This window comes from Stegostoma tigrinum, chromosome 16 (genome assembly GCF_030684315.1).
Source record: "Stegostoma tigrinum isolate sSteTig4 chromosome 16, sSteTig4.hap1, whole genome shotgun sequence".
Lineage (NCBI taxonomy): Eukaryota > Metazoa > Chordata > Chondrichthyes > Orectolobiformes > Stegostomatidae > Stegostoma > Stegostoma tigrinum.
This window is the reverse complement of record NC_081369.1, coordinates 39,884,554-39,910,553: the sequence shown is the minus strand read 5'-3', so window position 1 is coordinate 39,910,553 and position 26,000 is coordinate 39,884,554. Positions and strand designations below refer to the sequence as shown.

The 26,000-nt window shown below is 39.0% G+C and overlaps 1 protein-coding gene across 3 annotated transcripts; it reads left to right on the top strand.

The window, feature by feature from the left end:
* Positions 1–1,225: 1,225 nt before the first annotated feature.
* dbndd1 (dysbindin domain containing 1) lies at positions 1,226–26,000 on the top strand. 3 transcript variants are annotated; one of them, XM_048546278.2, is made up of 5 exons: positions 1,226–1,577; positions 2,587–2,701; positions 12,642–12,788; positions 18,648–18,788; positions 24,378–25,999. In XM_048546278.2, the coding sequence occupies exons 2-5, from the start codon at positions 2,695–2,697 to the stop codon at positions 24,551–24,553; spliced, it is 471 nt and encodes a 156-aa protein (XP_048402235.1). In that variant the 5' UTR covers positions 1,226–1,577; positions 2,587–2,694; the 3' UTR covers positions 24,554–25,999. The 3 variants fall into 3 exon arrangements, with proteins under 3 accessions (XP_048402235.1, XP_048402233.1, XP_059507702.1); XM_048546276.2 differs by lacking the exon at positions 2,587–2,701 and having other exon boundaries at positions 1,231–1,577; positions 24,378–25,998; XM_059651719.1 differs by lacking the exons at positions 1,226–1,577; positions 2,587–2,701 and adding an exon at positions 11,729–12,390 and having other exon boundaries at positions 24,378–26,000.

Sequence of the window (26,000 nt, the reverse complement as noted above, 5' to 3'; positions counted from 1 at the left end):
TCTAGGATTCTCTGATATTCTGCCATCATCACCTCTAGTTATGTTTTATTCCACCAGTAGGGCAGCACAGTGGTACAAATTGGGAGGGTGTGAAATTAGAAGTCCTCAAAATTGATTTTTGACCCCAACTAACTGTCTACAAATCTCAAGTTAGGAATGTGATGGAATACTGTTCGCTTGCCTTCATGAATAAAGCTCCAACACCATTCAGAAGTCCAACACCATTTAGGAATAAGGTACCTCTTTGACTGACATTGCATCCACCAACTTGAACAGTCACCCTATTCACCTATGGTTCAAAGTGGCTAGAGTGCAAAATTCAGTAACTCACCTTGCTTTTCCAACCTTCAACCTGCACCTGCTAAAAGGACAAAGTCACATCTCATTCATGACTAAATAAAACAGCACTTTATTGATCTATTGTGTGCAGGTGGTATTTGTTAAACTCTAATCACCCCAGTAAAAAAGTACAGTAGGGTACAGAAAAGGTCTTTACAGTAATTGCTTATAGGATTAACCAAAAGGAGGGAGAGCAAGAACATGGTGTGAAACATGTCATGTCAAGTAACTACCAAATTGCTTGGGTCATTTGATGCACGAGTTTTGCAAATCAGCATATAGGAAACCCTAACCTTAACTTTATTATTGGCTTCATATGTTCTTCCAAACAATTTAGCCCCTGCAGACACACTTTGCAGTAAAATTTGATTATTTTTCAAACTGTCTTCCTCTCCACACCATAAGGGCAATCTATTAACTTCTACACGTAACTTATTCACATATTCACTCAAAACAGTACTTGTGCAATGGTGCTGCATATTAGTTTTTCCCCACCGCCCTCCAGCCACTAATTTATATTATAGCTCCGGTCCTGAAAAATATTGAGCATTTTTTTATTGAAGGGTTTCGAATTGAAACTACAGTGATTGTGACTTTCAGTTCTAATTGGGAAAAAAGCTCACCTTTGACCAGACATTATGTTTAACAAGTCATTTTTACCAGGGAAAACTATCAGAAAAAGCTCCACAGACAATGTTAGAAAATATCCCTGTGGGACAATGTAACAAAAGATGGTGTAGTCCATCTGAATTATTGGTACTTTTACGTTGAAAAGCTGCAATTTCTTTCTATTTCTGCATGATACCACGATGTGTAACTAATTCATTCAGATTTTGTCCGCAATACTAGTAAGGAATTATGTGATTCATTGAATGAGATACCGTTTTGAATGGTACACCCCAGTCACAGTTTCTCTGGGCTGGTTGCCAGAGACCGTCTGCAGTCCCCCCTCCTCATTTGCAATGCAATGCTTAGATTGCACTGTAATCTCCCAATTTGCAATCTGATATGCTTGCATTGCATTGTTTTTTTTGAGTGTGTGCTGGTGCAATGCTCAGGTTTTCGAAATGAGATGCTTGCTTTGAGATCCGGGTGGCGTTGATCTTTGGCACTATAGCGGTATTCTTACGGACTCGCCTTTTCTCTGTCTTTTCTCTCCCCTTCTGATGGTGCTTGCAGGAAGGTGGGTTCGAGTCAGATTGTCTGGATGGAGAAACAAGGAGGGGCAGTAGCTCAGGGTAAGGAGCATCTTAAACAAAACAGAATTAACCCTTTATATCAATCTGGAAATTCTTTGTAACCTGCAGAGGTGAATATACCACACGTTATATGTAAAAGTCATACTCATTGAAATGTCGTTTGTGGTTTCATTGTCAAGAAGTCAAGAATATTTGTAACATATAAAACGGAAAAGAAACAGTTACTTATCTCTTTTGCGCGTGTCCACAATGAGGGTTGTGCCCCTAACCGTTGACATTCGTATTTTTTTAAATGTTCACGTATTACAAAGCACCCGCCCTATAAACTTATTCCTAAACGAATACCTAGTCTAATATCAAGCTTAGTAATGGTCAAAAGCTTGTTTAAATTTTATTGACATTTCGTTTAATCGCTTTTCAATATCAAACAGTAAGAATTGCCTTCAGCAGATTTAATTCAAAATAAACTATTCATTTAAGACAGTTAATATAGTGATTTCTAACAATTTTCTAGAATATGTCCATTTTTGGGAGGGTGGGGCTGTTGTAGCTTTAATCCTAAGGATTTGCTTTAAATTTAAAAATTGTTCCATTTAACTCGTGTCGTTTTAAAAACATATTGGTTATAGTAACGAAGCAAAGCAAATGGATTAGGACATTATGTTGGCAGCGAGGTGTCTATGTGTGAGGTGCGGGAAGTCAATGTGTTATCCAGATCAATATTCTTTTTGCTTGAAGTATTGACTCCTTGTTGAGGTATAGTTGTACGGGTGCCGCTAGTGACCGCTAGCACTCTGCCCTTATTCACCTGAACTTTGACTTGAGCAGTAACAAACTATTTGACCACATGGGCCACAATAGTTGAACCAAATCCCATTCTCAACCAGCTACTTGTTAAGATGCAAGAGGGGAAAAATGTTGGCTGATTTTCTCCTTTTATGATCCAAGATGGCTGTAACTGTCAGTACTGTACTTTTATACATCAGTAATATCTATGTTTCCTATTTTGGACAGGAGGAAAATTAGTTTATGTTTCTGTTCCTAACAGCTGACCTGTGATCCCTGCTTGAACACTCAGTCGTGGAGATTGGAAACAGAGTTAGGAGAAGTCTGGGTTTGACAGTGACTGCAGTGCACTCCTCCCAACTGCATCACAATGACGAGTAATCCATGAATACTCAACTTAGCTGCCTGACTGGGCCATCTGGTTCTAAAGAAATGTATTCTAGGATCACAAGCTTTAGGGGAGAAAAATTAGTGGAGACATGGAGATGAACAACTTGTACTATACAGCCCTTCAACCAAAACCTTATAAAACATGGTATTTAATTTGTGTAAAAGGCAAGGCACTACACATGGAGAGAATTCACCATTACTGTGTTGCAAACATAAACCTCTGTTTGTCTCAGTGAACCCAACAAGAAACATAATGCCAGTTATCCATGTAACTTGCCCCTCTGCACATGCATTTATACAGCAGTCAGCTGCTTTCCTGCTTGTGCTGTGGTCAGTCTTGCAGTTTTCAAGAGGTTGTGGTTTCCTCAGTTAAACATTAAGAAGACTGGAGCCATTGTGTTCAGTAATGTGCACAAATTCCATATATTCACAACAATTCTCCCTATTGATCACTGTATCAGACCGAATCAAATTGACGCAATTCCAAATTGACCAGGAGTTTCCCCAAATCTTTCTCACAAAGACCGACTACTGCCAAATTTAATCACTGCTTTCTCCACTCCCTTCCTCTGCTATTTGACATTCAAAGCATCATCTATATATTTATCATTCTAGAACATCACTGCAAGAGTTTCTCTAGATTTCTTCCTAGATCCTGTCATCTCAGCTGCTTTGTCAGTGATCTGTCCTCACTCATTAAATCAGAAGTGGTATGTTCACAGATGATTGAAAAACATGTAGCACACTTCACAACTCCTCAGATACTGAAACAGACCATGGCCACTTAAGTAAGACCTTGTGGCAGCAAGTGACATTATTATATCATTCACATGGCAGGCAATGACCACCTTCAATAAGACAGAATCTAACTAACTCTCATTGATATTCAACAACATTTACCATCAATGAATCCCTATCATCAACATTGCCATTGAGATTGCTATTGTTGAGAAATTGAGATAAACCAGTCAGAGAAAGATGGTGAGGCAGTACTTCAGAGGCAAGTAACTCATGTGCTTACTCCCCAAAAGTTGCCCACCATCTACAAGGCACAAATCCTGAGTATGATGCAATACTCTCCATTTATTTTGATGAGTGCAGTTCTTTCAATACTTAAGCTTGAAATGACCCAGTGCAAAGCAGCCTGCATTCACAACCACAAACGCTCACTTCCTAATGCACAGTGTAATGTCTGCAAGATACACTGCAGCAACTCATCAAAACTCTTTGACAGTTCCTTTCAAGCCCATCATCTCCATCACCTAGAAGAACAAAGGCAGAGGACGCATATGAACAACAACACTTGGAAGTTCTCCTCCAACCCACACACTATACTGACTTGAGACTGTATTGCCCTTTCTTCACTGTTACTAAATCTGTCTGCTGAATTTTCCTTCATAACACCTGAGGAGGTGGTGGAGGCAGATAGAATAGCAACATTTAAGAGGCATCTTGACAGATGTATGAATAGTCAGAGAATAGAGGGATATGGACTGCACAGAGACAAAAGTTTTTAGTTTAGAAAGGGATCATGTGATGGCCCAGTCTTGATGGACCAAAGGGCCTCTTGCTGTTCAGAATGCAGTTGGATGTGGCAGAAAAGTGTGGGAGCTGCAAACTCCAGTGATCTGTATGAGCTAATTTGATCTTTAGTTGTTATGATGAAGCTTAGTTGAAGTGCAGACAAAGAATATTAAACTATGGAATATCCATTGCAGAAATAACCACCAGAAGCAAAAGCTTGAATACATGTGCAGGACTATTCCCCAATCCTAGCTCATCCTGGACTTCAGCAAAAGTGTAACATATTTGTGATGTATGGGAATTTCCAGTACAATTAGACCTGTTAATACATCAAATAGTTAAGGTTAGAAGGGAAACAGTTGATGGATGTTAAATTAATTGAATGATGTCTGGATCTAAAAAGAGGGAAGTTGAGACTGGGGAGTGAGCTGTTGACTGGAGTAGTCAATAAATTCTCCACACAAAGAAAATCTATATCACTTACATTCTGTTTACCAACTAGGTTAGAATATATTAACATAATCTTTCAAAGTGCCAACCTCATTGCAGTTGTCTCTTTTTCCTAAACCTGTCAGTTATTTAATATTGCTGAAGCCAACAGGGACTAGCCTGGCACATGCAGAAGGATTCTGTCCAGACTTCAAGGTTTCTGCAAAGGTCACTTGCTTGCAAACATGGGTACAATAGTTTGCAGTTCCCTTGGACGACAACTGATGACGAGACTGAGTGGGTGCATGTAGAGTAGGACAAGCTATTTAACAAAGAATGATGGAAGTTTGGTGCATTGACCAGTCTGTAAGCCTAGCTGCACAATTAGTGGGATCTGGCATTTGAAGATCCATTCAATGATGCTGACCGCTCATTGAACCTCTTGTGGAGCTGCATCCAATTCCTGAGAGGTAGACAGTGCCTTTGCTCTTGGGCCATCCTGGCATGTTGATGAAAGTAATTTAAAAGGTGAAGCAGGTTCAACAGAGTAGAGCACAGATGAACACTAATGCTTTCACTGCACTGAAAGGTAGCCTTTCACCCCCGATTCTTCTTCCTTTAGCAGGCTTGAATGTATCTTTCCTGTGATTGGTTGACTTTACCAATTAACTTATAATGTACTTCCCAATCAGCAATGTCTATCCTGTGCTGACAAAAGCCCAGTTTATTCTTTTTCCTTAATTCACTGTTCTGAGCTTCCTGTCAGTCTAGAAAATTGTGAAGTAGCTGCATTTTTAATAACTTTCTAAAAAAAGCTGTCAAACTTCTGCAGCCAAAGACTCCTTCATGGGAAATTTTTAAGTCTACCTCATTCATTATGCCACAGTTCAATTTAACCTACACTTAATATTGCAGTGATGTTTTCATTTCTATTCTATAAACTAACTTTGAAATGAACCAGCACTTGCTCCAACCAGAGGTGCAGGCTGACTTTAAGTACGACAGGTGGTCTTGAACTTGTGCTAGCATCCTCATGATTGGATACTTCCTGCTCTCCCTGCATCTACACAACACTGCACTCACTGTACGCTCCCATTGTTTAAATGAGCAGACAGCATGCAGTTTGCATGTTGCCCGTATCAGAAGAAACGCTCCCTCTTTTCAAAGTTTTACTGAATTTAGAGACTGGATGTAAAGATGTGTGTGAAATTAACTGTGGTAAAATTAACGTAGATCACGTTCTAAAACGTTCCTTCTCTGTTGTACTGCTATTGTTCCAGAAAATCGTCAACATGATTTTAACCTCCCAGTTGGCAGGTATATAGTATCAGCAAGATTATGTGCAAGAAATATAAATGCATAATCATTTGGGAGCAGATAATTTTTTGTTTTGAACAAAGGCACATAAGTGATGTTTTAAAGAATTCATAGATTAAATTAGAGTTCTTTATTATTGAGTAAATAAATTCTTTTTAGATGTGGTGCATTTTGGCTTATAGCAGAGTTGCGGGGGGGGGGGGTTGGTTAATGGACAATTAACCTGTCTATTAAACAGAAGGAATGTTCCTGACTTCTTACAATTATTAAAGAACATTGAAAGTAAATACTACTGAGAAGGCTGTGATTCACACAATCCTCTTTTCCAGGTATAGAGCCACAAAGATTCTTTGTTGGTTGTGCCAACATCACAGACTAACATTCATATTCCAGTGACATTTGTGAGTGTGGTTAACAATATGATAATGAATAGTTAATCTGTTTTTGTGATGTTGACTGGAAATAGTAATGACCCTGACACCAGGGGTAGCTACCCTGTTTTAAGGTGCCATGAGATTATTTACTAAAACCTTCAAGGGAGGTAGTGAGGAAATATTGATGTTGCTGGACGAGTTGCCCAGCGCCTCATGCTAATGTTGTGGGAATATAGGTTGAAATCCCACCGTAGCAGATGGTAAAATTTGAATTCAGTATGTTGTGTAATTAAAAGGTGGCCTAATGGTAATCATTGTTCATTGTTATAAAAGCTCATCTGGTTTACTAATGTCCTTTAGGGAACGTTGAGACCGCCCTTATTTGTTATTTTTTTTCCTCTCATTTTTGATTTAGAATTGTGAGTTGCAGTCGAGAATTGAATTTTGAATAGTAGCCTGATTTGAAAAAGGAAAGAGAACAAAAGACTGGCGTTTGCCATTGGGAACTGGCCTGGAAAGATAATGTTTAATTACTGCTGTAAGGAAAATGTGGGCAATTCAGTATTGGGATGTTGTCATGCTCAGGGACTGGCAGCTGGTTGGATGTTGAATTAGTCAATCAAGGGAGGACTGGTGCTGGCCAGCCAACTAAGGAGACTGTGAAAACAGAGAGAAACAAATAAATTGGTGCCGACTGGGGTTTTGGGCAGGAAGCCGTTTTGCTTTAGTTAAGCTGCTGGACTGGGAAGCAGTTTTTTTCGGTTTTGCTTGTCTCTAGTTATTCCCTAGTTATCGATTTATTGGAAGTTCTGAGAAAAGTACCCCAGTCTTAAGAAACAAGTGTCTCCAGCAGACTACAGAAGTTGTTAACATTGACTGGTGACTTTGGAATTCAAGGAAGATACATGGTCCTACATGTACGTAACACAAGCAATCACCAGAGGATTTAATGAAAGCCAGGTATGTATTGTTGAAACAGTATTCAACTGGTAAATTATGATTCTTTCATTTTTAAAAAAATGTATACCCTAACTGTGTGTCGGTCTGTGCGTGAGGTGGGGTGTATATTCAAAGAAGATTGGGCTTAGATTATAGATATTAATTCTATTGTTTATTTGTGTTTTACTAAAGTTATCTTCGGAATAATAAACTATTAACTTTTTCTGAAGTTATAAACTGAGTGTTGAAGATGCATTATTTGTAAAGTTTGCTGAAGAACAATGGAGCAACTCTGAGGTTCAGTGAATATTTAATTACACTGTGTTGTGAGTCCAGTGATAGGTAGACTGATTTGGTTTGGCTTTCTATCCTTGTGTCACAACAGGAAGGAAATCTGCCATCCTTAAGTGTTCTGACCTATATGTGACTCCAGACCCATAGCAATGTGGTTGACTCTTAATTGCCCTCAGTAGTGGCCTAGAGAGCCAATTAATTCAAAGGCAACAAATGTTGGCTTTGTCAGTGACACCCCTGTCCCATACAATAATAGGGAAAAAAAGCAGACCAGTACACCTTCAATTTAATATTCTATCCAAAAGATAATGCAGCTGTCCCTGAATACTGCGGAGTGTTAGCCTTCATCTTATGTGTTCACTACTGGAGTGGGGACTTGAATCCGGAAACTTGTGGTTCGGAGGCAAGAGTGCTGCCGAATGAGCTACAGCTGACACATGGTCAAATTCAATAGGGTAAGTAATAAAGTGAAACAAAAAATTTAAAATACCCTTTTATGCAAAATTATCAATGTAATTTAGGAAAAGCTTGATTTTCATCTTTAGTGTAGATTAGTCACTACATTACAGTGGACTGCTTCCTCAACTGATACTGCAGAAAATAAATATGTAATAATTGTGTAACACAGAATGGGCAACTCACTCTCACGTCAAGATAAAACCAGTAAATGTTTGGAAGTCACAGTAGTCCATCAACATCTACATGAAGAGAAGAAGTAACCAGATCAGGTGTCAAGATGGGCAGTCATGCTTGACAAGCCTCATAGAATTCCCTGTTTGTGGTATTGGTATGTTAGGTGAGGGAAATGTTGTGGATGCAGCATACCTGATGTTTAGCAAAACTTTCAAGAAGCATATCACATGGAGAAACACCAGAGAAAAGAAAGATAAAGGAAGTATGGGCAGGCCAGCAAACTGAATTACAAATTAGTGGAAGAGAGAGTAAGGACCTGATGTTAATACCTGCCAAAAAGGGACCAATAGTTTGGAAAGATCTAGTCTTCCCTTGTGCGGATCTTCTATCTCCACAAAGGAAAACATGTATTTTTCTTACTCTCTTTAAGTCTGGATCATTTTCTGATTTGGTTCAGTCAAGCAAGCAACTGTAATGGCCTCCATATCCAAGCTGGAGTTAAAGTTATAATTGGTATCATTGAATCCTAAGCTACATATTTCTACTGACTCTGTGCAAGCAGCTTAGCTGATGAAGTAGGAGCCTACAGAAGATCTGAGGTGTGTAGGTAACCTAGCCTATCCACACAGTCTCTCCTGGTGGCTACGGTTTCTATAGACATTGGATTAAGATAGCGAGGTTTCACTGGATTCAGTTTAGGGTTGGTTCTATTACTCTATGTATTGGCGAATGTGAAGAATTTGGATACAGTCTTAAAGGAAAGTGACGTCAAAATTTACAGAAGCTACCAGAATATAAAACATAGCTCATTTATAGACCAAAGGAAGCTGTAAAGGAATATTGACAAAATGAGGAAAAAGCTTAAAAAATGAGACAGATGGAATCCAGTGTCACTGTCAGTAGATTTGAGGTGATACATTTTGGTGAAAGAAGGGCGGGCAAACATTACACTCTGAATGAAAGCACTCAGTGCTGTGGAAGAGCAGTGGGATTTGGACACACAGGTTCACAGGGTAATAAAGATGAAAAATCAAGTAGATGAGACGGTAAACAAAAATCATTAGCACTAGAGGTACAAACCATAAATAACAATAAATGTATGTAGAATCGTAGTAAGACTGGTATGTAGAATTGGGATCCTCGCTATTCAGCAATGACATTAAGCCCTCAGTGAGAATACAATACAAGTTCTGTTGGATATTGCCTGCTATGAGGAAATAGAAATTTGATTATTAATTTAAAAATGGGAGTATTTTGTTAAATTACAAAATAATATCAGAAATGGTTTTGAACCATTGGAGAGTATCTAGCACACAGAAGATATTTCCAGTAATCGAGTGGTCCAGAACTAGTTGTTGATACAAGATTAATTGTAATAGAATTAGAACAAGAGAGTTGCATCTAGAGAGTTGAGACTGAAATTCACTTCCAGCAAGTCAAGATTACATTGAATGGCTTCATGAAGAGAAATGGGCACAATCCAGGTAAGTATAATTAGGACCACATGTTGACCTGGAGAATAAATGCTATCAGGTACTGGGTGGACTTAATAGCGTGCTTCCTGTAACTTGGATCCATTTCTATAAGTTAATATTTTGGACACAGACCTGTTTGTCAGCCCTAGAGATTATGATTATTGCTATGACATTGCAGACAGTCAAGCAACCGCCGCTAGTCCTTCATTGTACAGTGCACTCCCATACATTGGGACAGAGGACAGTAGTAAATCCTTCACGTTTTATGATGATCTGTACTGTATTCATGTAGAATTCTACTGTCTGCTTTTTAAAAAGAATTCATATGTAGGATGTGGGCAATTCTGGCTGGTCAATATTTATTGCCCATCCCTAAATGCTCAGAGGGAAATTAAAAGTCAGCCTGTGTGTCTGGAGTCTTTTCGGCCAGATTAGGTAAGGATGGCAGTTACCTTCCCTTAATGTCATTAGTGAACCAGATGGGTTTTCTGATAATCGACAGTGGTTTCCTAGTCAGCATTAAACTCTTCTTTTCAAACTTTTTAAAAAATTGAATTCAAACTCAACCATCTGCCGGATCCCCAGAATATTATCTTTGTTCCTGGATTAATAGATAAGCGACAATACCACTAGGCCAATGCCTCCTGCACTGCCCCTGTCATGTCGAAAGGGGTCATGCTTCCATGTAATTTAATGAGGAACAAACAGTGACCTTCTTGGAGACAGGATTGAAATTAGGAAGATTTTTCTGGGGCTCAGAAAGGCTCCAAATAACAGATCTGGGTGTGGAAATGTAGGTATGTATAACCATGAGTGGTACATGTGAAAATCTGGTATCTCAGCCCAGTGAATTGCAGTTCCCCAGGATGCTGTTTGGTAGTGACCAGCCATTATACCTCATTATTGAGACCTGGAGGGAGAAATCTAATCACTGGAGATTAGGAATATTCCCACAATTCAATTCCAGCTGACTCCAGTTTCTGTGAGAACATATTTGCTCTATGTCAGGTGAACAAAATTCTTCCTGTGCATATTTCTCAGTAGCCTGGAGTTTGGAGAGTATTTTGTGTGCTGTTGGGTTTTCATATATCTCAGACATTGACTAATTACGGGTGGCACAGTGGCTCAGTGGTTAACACTGCTACCTCAGTGCCAGAGACCTGGGTTCAGTTCTATCCTCAGGTGACTGGCCTGTGTGGAGTTTGCACATTCTCCCTGTGTCTGCATAGGCTTTCTCTGAGTGTTCCTGTTTCCTCCCACAGTCCAAAGATGTGCAGGCTAGATAGATTGGCCATGCTAAATTGCCCATACTGTTCAGGGATGTTCATGATTAGGGGGATGGGTCTGGGTGGTGGGATGCTCTGGGGTCAGTGTGGACTAGTTGAGCCAAAGAGCCTGTTTCCACACAGTGGAGATTTGATGATCTATGAACTAGAATAAGAAGTACTCAGGACCTATGTCTAAATTTTTCTTTTCACAGATATCGGCAAACCTTAAGTGCTTTTCAGCATTTCACAATTTTAGCATATTCATTGTTCAAAAAAATAGCCAATACACTACAAACCTTTGCAATATTTTACAAGTAAATACCTGATAATGCTTGAGAAGGTGTTCTTAAAGGATCATGATTTTACTTGCACTAATAACATGTTCATTAAACTCTGAAGCACATTTATAGCTTATCTATTTAACATTAAGTCAAAGGCAGAGAGGTCTTTATGTGTTTAGTAAGTTGTATAGATAATTTTTGCCTGAGGCAATGGAATATTAAATAATTAATTTTCTTCTTAGTAACCTTATCAGCAGTACAGAAGAAAAGGATTATATATTTGGTCTTGTATACTGCTGCTTTTATCGTCCTACTTTGTGTGGTTTTATTTGTTTTTCTTTTGGACTTTAATATATTTAACCTTTGTTACTATGGTTTCTTCGTATTGTAGAATGCACCAGCACTGAAATGTGAGAGGATTATATTTGATCTTTCTCTTCATGCCATGTAGTGCAGTTATATATTGGCAACACACCATTATGTTCTTGCTGCCAAAGCAGCTGTCAATATTTAATGAGTTACGAGCCGAGAAATTAATTAGTTACCACCCCTACCAGATGTAGGCAAGTCCGACAGAAATTGCTTTACACATACGATTTGTACACTGAGGTTTCTGCAATATAGACACTTTATATACGCGCGCACACAGACACACACACACACACACACACACACACACACACTTTCCACACAACATATATCCAATTACACACAACATATATCCAATTACACAGCACACATATTGAATTGAAAAAAGCCCCTCCACACAAGCTCATTATCTATAAACACACAAAACTCAATACACGTATAGATAAGCTCTCTATGACTGCATTCATTCTGTATGTGTGCACACTTTACATAAATTTGGTCTATTATATGCTGACCAGAATCAGTGTTTTTTAAATTCTGTCTGCAGAGAGAGCCAGACACAATCAGTTATCCCCATGTCACTTTCTGACGTCCAACAGGTAAATGATCCAGTTCCAACTGAACACACACATGTACAAGAAAGCATGAGACCAGCTTCATTAATGGTGTGACCAGAGGGATTGACATGGAAGGAGTTTAAAGGATGATTTGGTTCTCTTTACTCAGAGTGGTAAGGGCGTGGAATGCCCTGCCTGCCAATGTAGTTAACTCAGGTACATTAGGGGCATTTAAACAGTCCTTGGATAAGCATATGGATAATGATGGGATAGTGTGGCGAGGGCGCTTAGATTAGTTCACAGGTCGGCGCACCATCGAGGGCCGAAGGGCCTGTTCTGCGCTGTATTGTTCTATGTTCTATGAACTTAGAATCACTTTAGAGCAATGAAGGTGGGATTGATGGGGTGAAATGTTTATGCATTTTTAAATTAATATATTTTCTTCTTTTCCTCACCTCCCAAACTAGGAGAGTTTGACAAAAACAAACAGAGTCCAAAGAAACTGAAGGGTCAAGACGAGTCAGCTAATTCTGAGTCTCACGTTGCTGTTGCTGAGGAGGAAGACGGGATCCCAATTTCCACATCAGGGCTGCTGCAGGTGGTAGAGAGAAGGCGTATGTATGAACTGTCCTAAAATAAGTACAGTGCCTGCCAGAGCAGGTCAGAGGCTAGGAATACTGCAGCAAGTAACTCATCCCCACTATCCATTCAGGCAGTGTATTCCAGATCACAAAAACTTGCTGTGTGAAATTATGTAATTGTGCCTTTGTTTCTTTTGTGAATTACCTTAAATTACCAGGTTAAGGTTTTCTCCCATTGAAAAGTTTCACTTTATTTCAAAACTATGTTACAGTTTTGAACCCCTTTATCAAATCACGCCTTAGCCTTTATTGCCACGGAGAGAGCAAGCTCAGCATTTCTGCTGGAGTAATGTCAAGGTGACAGTCTTCAGTTCAAACCATTCTGTACCCTGAGTCCTTGATAACTTTCTGAAGAATATTCCAACTTTATGAAGGTAAATTAATCAGGCTAAAGATTTTGCCTTTTTTGGTAGTTCAGATAAACCTTAAGTTTTGGATAATCAGTGCAATATTCGCCAACAAGTAATTTTTAAAACAGAATCATTTAGAGAGTAAAAGGAGACCATTTGTCCTGTAGTCTGTGTGCTAGCTCTCTGTAAACCAACCAGTTTGGCTCACTGCCATGACATTTTCCCCTGCAATTTTATTTTCTCTTCAGATAACCTCCCAGTTGTATTTTGAAGGTGATGTGCCTTCTCAATACACTCAAGCAGTGCATTCCAGGTTCTAAACACTTGCTGTGTAACCAAAAATTTTCCTCATGTCACCATTACTACTTTTGCCAATCACTTTAAATCATTGTCTGCTGGTTTTAGGATCATTCTACCAATGGGAACTGCTACTCCGTGTCTGTCATCACTATGAGTACCTCTGTCAAATCTCCTCGTAATCTTCTATTCTTCAATGAGAAGAGCTCAACTTCTGTTAATTCATCAAATGACTGAAGTTTCCCATTTCCAGAACCATTCCTGAGAATCTTTTCTTCACCCTCTATAATGGCTCACATTCTTCCTAAAATGTCCTCCCAAAAGTCAGCACAGAACTCCAGGAAAGAGGGATCCAGTGTTTTCTGTCATTGTATCATCTTCCTTGTTTGTTTTTCCTCTACATGACCCAATATTCATTTTCTGATTGTGCACAGGTCAAGAGAAACCTAGCTTTATAAATGTGAACTTTTAAAATGTTTGCCCACAATTCTCACCCAAAGGGAAAAGCCGCTAAAACTTGTGAAACAATGCTGCATTCTGTACTTGTTTTATATCCCTCAGTACAGTGCTCCATTACAAGTGAAATGTTCATTTCAAAGTGTTACTGTGCTTTTACTGGTTTTTCCCGGCATTGGTGGGAAGCGGGCTGCAAACTGACTTGGGAATCTGGCCAGATGACCTGGAAAAAGCGGAGGAGGCTGTCAGTTCGCAAGAAGGGAAATCTGCTTGGGGGCGTCTGGCTTTGTGTGCAGAAATTAAAATAAAATAATATAAAACATTCTTGCAGTCCTACTCTCCTCACAATCCCCTCACCACCACATCCATGCCAAACCATACCACCTATCACCACCAACCCTCTTACCCCCATGCCAACTACCACTCCAATACTCTCGCCCCCTTCACCTATCCCAACTTACCCAGAATCCCCAAGTAACAAACACACAGGAGAAATTGCTAGAAGTTCTTTATTACAGATTATACTGTGTTAATAAAAGCACTCTCATTCACAAAAACATTTCGACAGATCTTGACAACTTGGACAGGTCAAGGGGTTTGTGTACCTTTTACACACAAAGGGCATGTGACAATACCTGATAAGTTCTCCAAGGTGATCTAGGACTTCCACAGCTGAGAGATATCTCAGCTTTCCAAAGGGATACCCTGGCTAGAAAATGCACTGAGAACAGACTTGTTCTTAACTGGGCTAAGCTTCACAAAACATACATGTGTAAACTATGGATCACCCCAATCACATTGCACCTCCTGATGAGAAATGTCTGGTTTGAGGGTATAATTTAGGATTCCAGACATCTTCTGTTATTGCCACAGGGGAGACACTCATTGTCATGACAAAAATCTGGGCCTACATCCCTAATTATAAAGCTCAGGATCTTGTTTGTCTCAATCTGTTGTGCCTCCTTTAGTGATTTATACAATTTGCCCAAGTTCCTGTGCTCTTGCATTTGACTTAGAATTGTATCCTTTAATTTATATTGCACTTCCTCATTCTTCCTATCAAAGTTTATCATTTGCTGTTCTCTGTATTAAATTTCATCTGCCATTTCCCTGTCTGTGCCCGCTTGAAGTCCATTACTATCCTTCTCACAGCCCACAATACTTTCAAATTTTGTGTCATCCACAAAATGCACACCCAAATCTAGGACTGTGTAATGTATCAAGAAAACTTACAGTCCTAACACCTTGTATCCTAACACCTACCTTGTATCTTCATCTAGTTTTAAAAACAGTCAGTCACAGCTTCTGATTTACATATCACTTACCCACTTGCCCATCAGTGTTGCTGTTATTCTTTAATTCTTATTATTCTGTCCCTTATATTTTGTGTTTATAAATATAGCATGTTTACAGTTTAGCAGTGCTCAGATCACACTTGTATTTTGGTACTAATTTCCCAATTTTCAATTTGTGTCCATCTCTTATCTCAATTTAATACAGAAATTTAAATCATAGAGTAATTCTGGCACAGAATGAGTAAAGGAGACAGTAAACACTGCAGATGCTAGAAGCCAGAGTCGATAGATGTGAAGCTAGAAAAGCACAGAAGGCCAAGCAGCATCAGAGGAACAGGATAGTCAGCATTCCTCTGTTTTGTTCCCATAGCCCTGCAAGTTTATATCTTCTTATTTATTACATTTTTCTTTGGAATGTTGAATAGCTGTGGAGTTTGAGATCATATCAATCACTATGGAAGCAAATCTTTCTACTATTCCCCACTGCATCTGTTGTACAAAACCTTTAATCTGTGTTTCTTAATCTATCTATCAGCTAATGGGAATAGCTTTACTTTGTCTATTGAGACCTGTAAAAGTCTTGCACAGTCTATCAAATATCTTTACAAGCTCCTTTTTCTCGTTGAGACAAATTCTAATTTTAAACTTAACTGGAGCTAATAGCCCTCCTCGAGTCATAGAGATGTATAGCACAGAAAGACCTCTTGGCCCAACTCGTCCATGCCAACCAGATATCCAATACAAATCTGGTCCCATTTGCCAGCATTTGGCCCATATCCCTCTAAACCCTTCCTATTCATATTCCCCACCAGATACCTTTTAAATTTTGTAATTGTACCAGCCTCTACCTCCTCCTCGGACAGCTCTTTCCATACACACACCACCCTCTGTATGAAAATGTTGCCCCTTAGGTCCCATTTAAATCTTTTTCTTCTCACCTTAAACCTATGCCCTCTAGTGTTTGATTCCCCTCCCCCAGGGAAAAGATCGTGTCTATTTTCCCTATCCATGCCCTTCATGATTTTATAAACCTCTATAGGGTTACCAGTCAGCCTCTGACAGTCCAGGGAAAATAGCCCAAGCGAATTCAGCCTCTCCCTACAGCTCAAACCCTCCAATCCTGGCAACATCATCCTTGGAACCATTCTCATAAATTTTCTCTTGATCATCTCAAGGACCTTCACAGCCTCCCTACAATGCAGTGAAACAGCACTTTCTTTGGTCTGACTGGAACTTTGCATGATTTTTCTATTCAGTACCTTCATTCATGAAGCCCAAAGTCCAATATTCTTTGTTTATAACTCTTAGTATGTCCTGAGCCTTCTTAGATCTATGCACATGAATACCCAGATCCATATGTCCCTCTTCACTCTTTAGAATTGTGCCATTAAATCTATTCCTCTTCCTATCAGCCCTGGAAAATGCATCACCTTCACATCCTCTATGTTAAATTCCATTTCTACTTGTCTGCCCATTACCCTAGTTTATCTCTCTCCTTTTGCAGTTGATGTATGTCATTCTCCTTATTTGTTACACCTCAAAGTTTGATATTGTTGGCAAATTTTGGAATTTTACTCTATACTAACAAACATTATAATGTCAAAAAGTCTTGATTGTAGCCTTAGGGATTGTAAGTATCTTTCACTCTTAAAAGTTACCATTTCCATTGACATGTGTTCAGTCCATAAGCTAAATCTTTCATTCAACCAACATTGATCCTTCTATTCCATGAGGTCTCAATATTGGTAGCAAGTGTTTAACAATATGCATTACTTTAAGAATCACTTCCTTAAAATTCAAATAGATAACAGTCATTGCATTCCATTTTTTAAAGTTGTCTGTCACTTCACAAAAAGTTAGATTAGTTGACCGTGATTTGCTTTTCTCAAATCTGTGCTGCCTTCATTTATTTAACTCACCCCCTCCAAATGCCTGTTGTCTTTTTCCCTTTTATTGTTTCTAAAATCTTACTCACTAATATAAAACTGACAAGCCTGTAGTGGCAATGTCCCTCTGACCTTTCTTGAATAAGGGAGTCTTATCTGTCACTGTTTGATGCTGTGGGTACTCTCCTATGTCTGGAGAAGAATAGAAGATTATTCAAACTCTTCCTTTGTTTTTCTTCAGCAACCTGGGTGAAGCCCACCTTAAACCAGACACCCTAACCAGTTTTAAGTGTTGTGAGCTGTCAAACTATATACTTCCTATGGATTTACACCTAATGTGATAATTTTATCATCTTTCCCTCTACTACAGTCTCCTCTTCTTTTACAAACATAGGTAAAAAGTATTTGTTAAGTAGTCAAGTCTGATGTGAAGGGAGGTGTTGCTGATCCATTTTCCAATCTGACAGAATGGGGATTTAATGTGCATTCACCAGAAGCAATTTCTGATAATGGCACAGGAAAGGCAACATCAGACTGCCTAGTTCCTCCGTAAGAATCACAACATCCTTTTACAGGAGCTGAGTGACATACTTTCCAGAACCAGGCAACACAGATACTGCTACATTCAGTTAAACCCCTTGTCCAGTACTCATCAACACTATGAAAACATTGATGTAGCCAATGTTCCGTGGAGTTACACTTTCACAGACAAAATCCCATGAATACGCCTGCACCTTTTGTACCACATCTCCTTTCAAATCAAGAGGCAGTGTATAAAAAGGGCTGAGAACAAGGCATGACAAGAAAAAGGAGATAGTGGTGTAGGAACAGATTCTGACAACTATCATGTAGTAGAGCATGTGAGAGCTAATTCACTCTCAGGTATAGGGCATACTGCATCCCACTGGTACTTCACTGTGAATAACAGTGAAAGGAACTGCAGTTGGAAGGGAAACAGTTGCATGCACTTCTATGAATCATTTTGGGAATTAGTCTGAGATGCTGCAATTATCCTGCAGATGTGGAACTACCCAATTTACATCACATCTCTGCCCGCTGACACATAGGTTAACACAATTTAGCTGCAGATTTCACCATCCCTGTCTCCCACCACGGAGAACTGCAGTGCACACCACAAATAGGTGGGTGGAACACACAAGATAATGACAAAAATGAGCAATGTCTATTGTCAATTGTAGTTCCATGACATATTTTCAATCTGCACAGAATTCAACGGCGAGCAATGATAAATCTATGATTTACATAGCAATGTTTCATAGATCAGGCAGCAGTATGCTGGTCCTCCGTCAAGTGTATAAAGTCATGCCCTGATTTGCTTTTCCAAAATGCAGCATCTCACATTTATCTAAATTAAACTGTATCTGCCACTCCTCAACCCATTGACCCATCTGATCAACATCCCGTTGTAGTTTGAGGTAAAGTTCTTCACTGTCCACTACATCTCCAATTTTGGTGTCATCTGCGAACTTACTACCAAAAGTACATTTTTTGCATATTTGCATATAATTATAATTTGTTTATTCACAGAGCCTCTCAGCAGTGTCTCATCTCTCGAGGTACACTTCGACCTCATGGATCTGACTGAACTCACAGACATGTCTGATCAGGAACTTGCAGAGGTGTTTGCCGATTCTGATGATGAGAATCCATCACATGATTCACCTACAGGTTAGTGTCAGTAAGTACATGCTGAACTGTATAGCCGCACTCCCATTCTGAGACAGAACTGAAATTATAACCACATTTATATGAAGACTAAAACTCAAAAGCAATTATTTAGAGTCACAAATATACAGCATGAAACAGACCCATCAGTCCAACTGATCCATGCCAATCAGATATCCTGTATAAATCTAGTGCCATCTGCTAGCATTTGACCCATACCCCTCTGAACCCTTTCCATTCATATACCCATCCAGATCCCTTTTAAGTGTTGTAATTGTACCAGCCTCTGCCATTTCCTCCGGCCTCACATTCCACACACACACACCATCTTCTGCATGAAAACATTGCCGCTTAAGTCCCTTTAATGTCTTTACCCTGTCACCTTAAATCTATGCCCTCTAGTTTTGAACTCTCCAACCCTGGGGAAAAGACCTTGTCTATTTTCCCTATCCATGCCCCTCAGGATTTTATAACACTCAATAAGGTCACCCCTCAGCCTCCAATGTTACAGAGAAAATAGCGCCAGCCTTTTCAGACTGTCCCTATAGCTCAAACCCTATAACCCTGGCAACATATTTGTACGTCTCTCCTGAATCATTTTTAGTTTCACAACATCCTTCCCATAGGAGGGAGACCAGAACTACACACAATACTCCAAACATGTCCTAACCGATGCCCTGTACAGCTGCAATCCGACCTCCCAACTCTTACACTATACTCAATACACTGACCTAAAGAAGGCAAGCATACCAACGCCTTCTTCATTACCTTGTCAACCTGTGACTCCACTTTCAAGGAACTATGACCCTGCACTCCAAGGTCTCACCCTAGAATCTTACCATTAAGTATATAAGTCATGCCCTGATTTACCTTGCCAAAATGCAGCACCTCACATTTATCTAAATTAAACTCCATCTGCCACTCCTCAGCCCATTGGTCCTTCTGGTCAAGATCCCATTGTACCCTGAAGTAACATTCTTCGCTGTCCACTACATCTCCAACTTTGGTGTCATCTGCAAACTTACTAACCATACCTCCTATGTTCACATCCAAATCGTTTCTACACGTGACAAAAGCAGTGGACCTTGAGGTAAATGGATGAGATTAAAACTAAAAGAAAGCTTATTTTAAGGATTTAACTGACCCAGTCTGTGATCATACTGTTAGAAACACGTTGGAAATTAAAACTTGAAGGAAATATTCCAGAGAAGCAATAGCACAGAATTAAACCATTTGGTCAGGCTGCTCTTTACTAGCACTTAACCTAACCTAGTTCCACTCCTGTACGTCATCTCACATGCCCCCTTATCAATTTCTTCCCTCTATGCAGTTCTTTAGTTATTAGCTAAGCAGAAGTTTTATTTTCAATACTTATTCAGTTATGTAAGGTTGAACCTCAAAATGGAAGAAAAATAAGGTAACTGCCAGATTATATACCAGAATATAATGATTTTGTTCGAGTCTTATGGCCGAAATCTTTATACTTTTGTTACTAGACCAAAACTCTGCTGGCCAGTTTCCTTTCTTATGGAGTCACAGAGTCATTTACAGCACCAAGAAATATGCGTATCCAGTCCACGTGGTTCCCAGGGAGAAATCCAGTGGGTTCCATTTCCTCACTTGATCCCCAGAACCATGCAAATTTATTTCCGTTGAATACTAATTCTGGAAACAGAGTCTTAAAGACATACAGAACTGAAACAGACTCTTTGATCCAACCAGTCCATGCAGAACAGAATCCCAAACTAAACTAGTTCCAACTGTCTGTTCCTGGCGCGTATTCCTCTAAACCTTTCCTATTTATTTATCCATCCAAATGTCTTTTAAGTGTTGTAATTGTACCTGCATACACCAATTCATCAGGAAGTTCATTCAATATGCGAATCACCCTCTGTGTAAAAAATAACTTGTTTCTTATGTCTTTTTAAATCTCTGTCCTCTCACCTTAAAAATGTGCCCCCTACTCTTGAAATGCCCGATGTTAGGGTAAAGACAACTACCATCAACGCTATCCATACCTCTCACAGTGAAGAAAGTCCCAGCCTTTCCAGTCCTTTTCCTTATAACTCGAATCTTCCATACCCATCAACATACTGAAAAATCTCTTCTGAACCCCCTCCAGCTTCATAATATCGTTCCTATAACTGGGCAACCAGAACTGGACACTGTATTTCAGAAGAGGCATCACCAGTGTTCTATACAGCATCAACATAATGTTCCAACTCCTGTACTTAAAGGACTGAGCAATGAACGCATGCAAACCACACACTTTTTTACCCATCCTGTCTATATGTAATGCAAACTTTAAAGAATTATGTATCTGCACCCCCATAGGTCCCTTAGTTTTACAACACCACCAAAGGCCCTACCATTAACTGTATAAGCCCTACCCTTGTTTGTTGTACCAAAATGTAATACTTTGCATTTATCCAGATTGAACTGCATCTGCCATTTTTCAGCCCATTGACCCATTTGATCAAGATCCCTCTGTTATCTTAAACCTTCTTCACTATCTACAATGCCATCAATTTTGGTGTCATCCACAAACTGACTAATCATGCCTTCTATACTGTCATCCAAATTATTATATATAAAAATAACAAACAAAAGACAATCCAGAACCAATCCCTGTGGAACACTACTGGTCAAAGGTCTACAGTCTGAAAAGCAACACTCCATTTCTGTCTCCTGCCATTAAGCCAATTAAGTATCCGATTGGCAAGCTCACACAGAATCCCATGTGATCTAACTTTACTCTTTAGTCCACCAGGTGAAACCCCGTCAAAGGCTTTACCAAAATCCAAATAAACAATGTCTACTGCTCTGCCATCGTCAACCGTTTTGGTAACTTACTCAAAAAACTCAAACAAGTTTGTGAGACATGATTTTCCTCGCACAGAACCAGGCTGAATATCCCTGATAATTTTTCCTTCTCCAAATATCCATAAATCCTACCTTTTGTAATCACCGTCAACAATCTACCCACACCCAAAGTCATACTCACAGACCTGTAATTTTTTTGGCTTCGGCCATTCTAATGGCAGAGTTCCCATAGCATGGCTACTGCACAGAAGTTGTTCACTGAGATAGCTGTGTCTACGCTGGCTGTTTGAAACTCAGATGCTAACTGTGTCAAATACCATATGTTGTAAGAAAGTAATTGCTACAAATGTGGAATCAGCTTCAAACCATTCAATAAACATGTGAAATGACTGGTCCAGTGGAATAAAATGTGGAAAAGATGTGATGTTTTCCATTTTGGTAGAAGAAACAGGTGTACAGAATGTATCTTAAATGGTAAGAAATTTGAAAGACTACAAGTACAAAGGGACTTGGATGCCCTTGTTAATAAGTCACTGAAGACTAACGCACATATGCAGCAAGCAGTTAAGGTGGATAATGGCATGTTAGCCTTAATCACAAAACGATTTGAGCACAGGAGTAGTGAGATCTTGCTTCTTTTGCATAGAATCTTGGTTAGACCACATCTGTAACATTCCATGTAGCTTTGGTCCCCTTGAATTAAAGATATTATTGCCTTAGAGGGAGTGTGATGAACATTTACCAGATTTGTTCCTAGGATGAATGGATAGTTCTGGTAGGACAGATTGGGCAATTTGGGCCTGTGTTCTGCACAGTTTTGAAGACTGAAAGCTAATCTCTCAAAAGTTACAAAGTACTTAAAGGTATAGCCAAAGCAGATTGAGGTAAGACATTTCCCCTGATACCATTTCAAAATAAGGGGTCACCATGTAGGACTAAGATTACTCAGTGGCTTTGGAATCTTTGAAATTCTCTGCAATATAGGGCTCTGAAAGCCTGTCACTGAGTAGAGATCATTCCAAAGATGTTGAGGGATATGGGAATATAAAGGCATTGAATGATCACTCGTGATAATATTGCTCACTGGACTGAATAGCCTATTCTTATACCGTAATAATTCAAGTTGTTATTAAGATACACATGCTATGGATTGTTAATGAGAATTTAACTAAAATATATATTCTAAAAGTAGCTCGCTGTTTGATTAATTCTTCATCTGGAATAATTTGCAACATTCACTTTACGATTATGCCATTTCTTAATTTTGCATTAATATGCATTCATAATGATGAAAATTTGAAAATGGGCAGTTGAACATTACAGTGTTGCTAAGGCCTGTTTGCTGCTTACAAAAATAAGTGATGAGCAAAATTTGAGAAAAACACAAGGGTAGAGTTTAAATGTTTCAATTGTTGAGCAAACAGATTTGAAAAGCCTGACTGGATTGATGCTGCAGTCACCCAACACTAGCCTTTATACTGAGATGATGGGTCATTTTTCTCAGTACGCACCTAGAGGCTGGGGGCACTTGCTGAAGAAGTTTGCAAGAATGTGGTGCTGACACTCATCAGTTGGTAACAGCCAGTGCCTGGAGCTGAAAGCAGCACCTTCTATATCTCGCTCATAAAATAGTTTGAAACACATTGATAATGTTTTAAATATTGGAACGCCTAACTGTTTTTCCTTTGAATTTGACATTGTGGCTGAAGATTTACCATCATTCCGCAATCAACGGCAATCCAAATTTTTTACGTGGAAGTCATTTTCAAGTGACTTGTTTGGGATCGTGGGACTGTCCCAAGAGAGATCGGGCAAACTGACTATATTTGAAGAGTGAGAGCTGAGTACATATGGACTGGAGAAGGCCATTCATCCCTTCAAGCCATTACTGATCTGTGGTTTGACTGCATATACCTGCTATTGGCCTGTATTCCTTAAAACCTCCGCTTAACAAAGGTGTTTCTATGTCAGACTTAAAGTTAACAACTGATCCTGAATCCACTGACTTTTATGCAGTTGCAAAAAAATCTACAACCCTTTGTCTGTAGAAATGATTCTTAACGTCACTCCTGAACAGTCTGGCCCTAATCCTCCAAGTGTGCCCTCTAGTTTTACAGTCCACAACCGACAGAAATAGTGTATCTTTATCCAACCTATATTTTCCTGTTAATATCTTGAGGACTTCGATCAAAACACCCACCAGTCTTCTAAATTCCAGAGATGACAGGCCTAATTTGTATGATCTCTCCTGATAATTTATCCCCTGGAAGTCCAGTTGACATTCTTGTAAATGTACATTGTTTCCCCTCCCTGGCCACCATATCCTTCCTAAGGTATGTGCCCAGATCTGCTTACAGTGGCCTTTGAGAGTGGTAGTGAGCTGCCTTCTTGAAGCACTGCAGTTTATGTGTTGATATACCCACAATACTGTTAAGGATCTTGACCCAGCAATACTGAAGAAATGGTGATATATTTCCAAGTCAGCATAGTTGGCAGGCTTGGAGAGGAACTTGCAGGTGATGGGGTTCCCATGTATCTATTGCTCTTGTCCTTCTCGGTGGAAGTGGCTGAGCGTTTGGAAGGTGCATTCTAGGAAGCCTTGATGAATTTTTCCAAAAAAAAAACAGAAACCTTTTAAATTCTTTTAAGAGGGGAAAAAAATCTGGAAATAAAACACTCGTGATCAAGGTATCAAGATAAATTTTACACATGGGGAATGTTCAAGTCTATTAATATGCATTGCCTAATTATTTACATTTTGTTTTGTAGAACTGAGCCAACCATTGATGTATCCAATCATCTCATGTGGAACACATTTAAAATCTCCTTCATGGACAAGAGCAAAGACTGAGCAGAGTAAGGACAGGAAGCACCCAGGTGATCCAGATGTTCCATTAGAGATGTCAGATCATTTTCACACAATTGAAACACACAAAAAACACTAAGGACAAGATTGGACCTCGCTTCAGCAAAATGTACAGTGCTGAAAATTTCTGCTGCCTCATTGATGGTTATTCTCCTCCTCAACATTCTTCAGATTGTAACTAAATTAAGTAGATTTGCCCCAACTGTCCCTACAGTGAATTACATGATCTCTACAGTGTCAGTGAAGGATTTTTACTCTTAGGTCACCAAAGCTCTGAAGATTAAAGTATTAACCATTGCCCATTTTCATGCTGTTGGTACCATGCATGGGCCAATGATGTAACCTTCTTACTTCCTCAAGTAACTCAAATCAGACAGATTTATAAGTTTCTAGAAAATTCAATTTGCAACAGAAAAGAATTATATGTGGTTTTGTAGATCTGCAGCCAGTAGCAATCAAGCCTTGTCTAACTAGGAACATTTGTTTTTAATTAGCTACTGTAGTGGTTTAAATCTAATAAATTATCCATTTCGCCTCATTTCAGGATTAGATAAAAATGTTGACACAGACTGCTGCATGCTGTTCACAGCAAGATTAATGGGAGTGTGTGCAGGTAATGAATGCCCAACAGGAAAATTATACCAATACAAATGTCAATGAATATGAAATGTCTCACCCATGACAATATTTGAGGAAGGTTTCCACTTAAAGTACCAATGAGTGTCTGTTATGTTTTCTGGAATGAAACACCAGGATAAGAGAGATATTTTGTATATTTTACAGGTAACATCTCTGAGCAGAATTTCTGTACCAAACATATTGGATCCTGATAAATTCCATTTAAGATTTATTAGCACTGCAATTACGATTTGTTCTATAGAATAAAACCACCATAAATCATTAGTTTTCCTTTTTAGCCCCTACACTGAATTTATGAAATATTTATATCTTTCAATGATTTAAATGAATTGTGCTACAAGTTTCGAATTTCAAAAACAACGCACTCAAAAGAGAAAAAGGCCAAGCTGAGCTAAATGACTAACTCAGATTCCATGTGATTCACACACTTAGACAAAGAAATTTGTGTTGAAAGTTTTCATTCCTGTTGTACAATAGCCATTACCTACAAACCAAAATATTGCACTACTTGAAACTAACAATTAAACTGACTAAGTCTGATTCCCAACTTCAATTTATCCTGATAAATTAGGATTTGACATGAAAAAGTAGCTCTTACATTCTCTCAAGAAGATGCTAGCTTCCCCTCCACATAATTTAAATGTTTTAGCTGGATTTATGTGGTGTATCAAATGAAGTAGATTGTTTTAGTTTAAAGCGTATAATAGCACTCAGAAAATACGTCATGAACAGACGAATGGCGATTTGCTGTCTGATGAACTGCCTTAGTTCAGGAAATTCTATACGTTTTTATTTGCAAGTTTTAAATTACTTTCTTCAGATTCACAAATAATCCTAAAATACTAATCATTTTGTACATTGTTTCCTTAAAGTGTTACTATTATGTA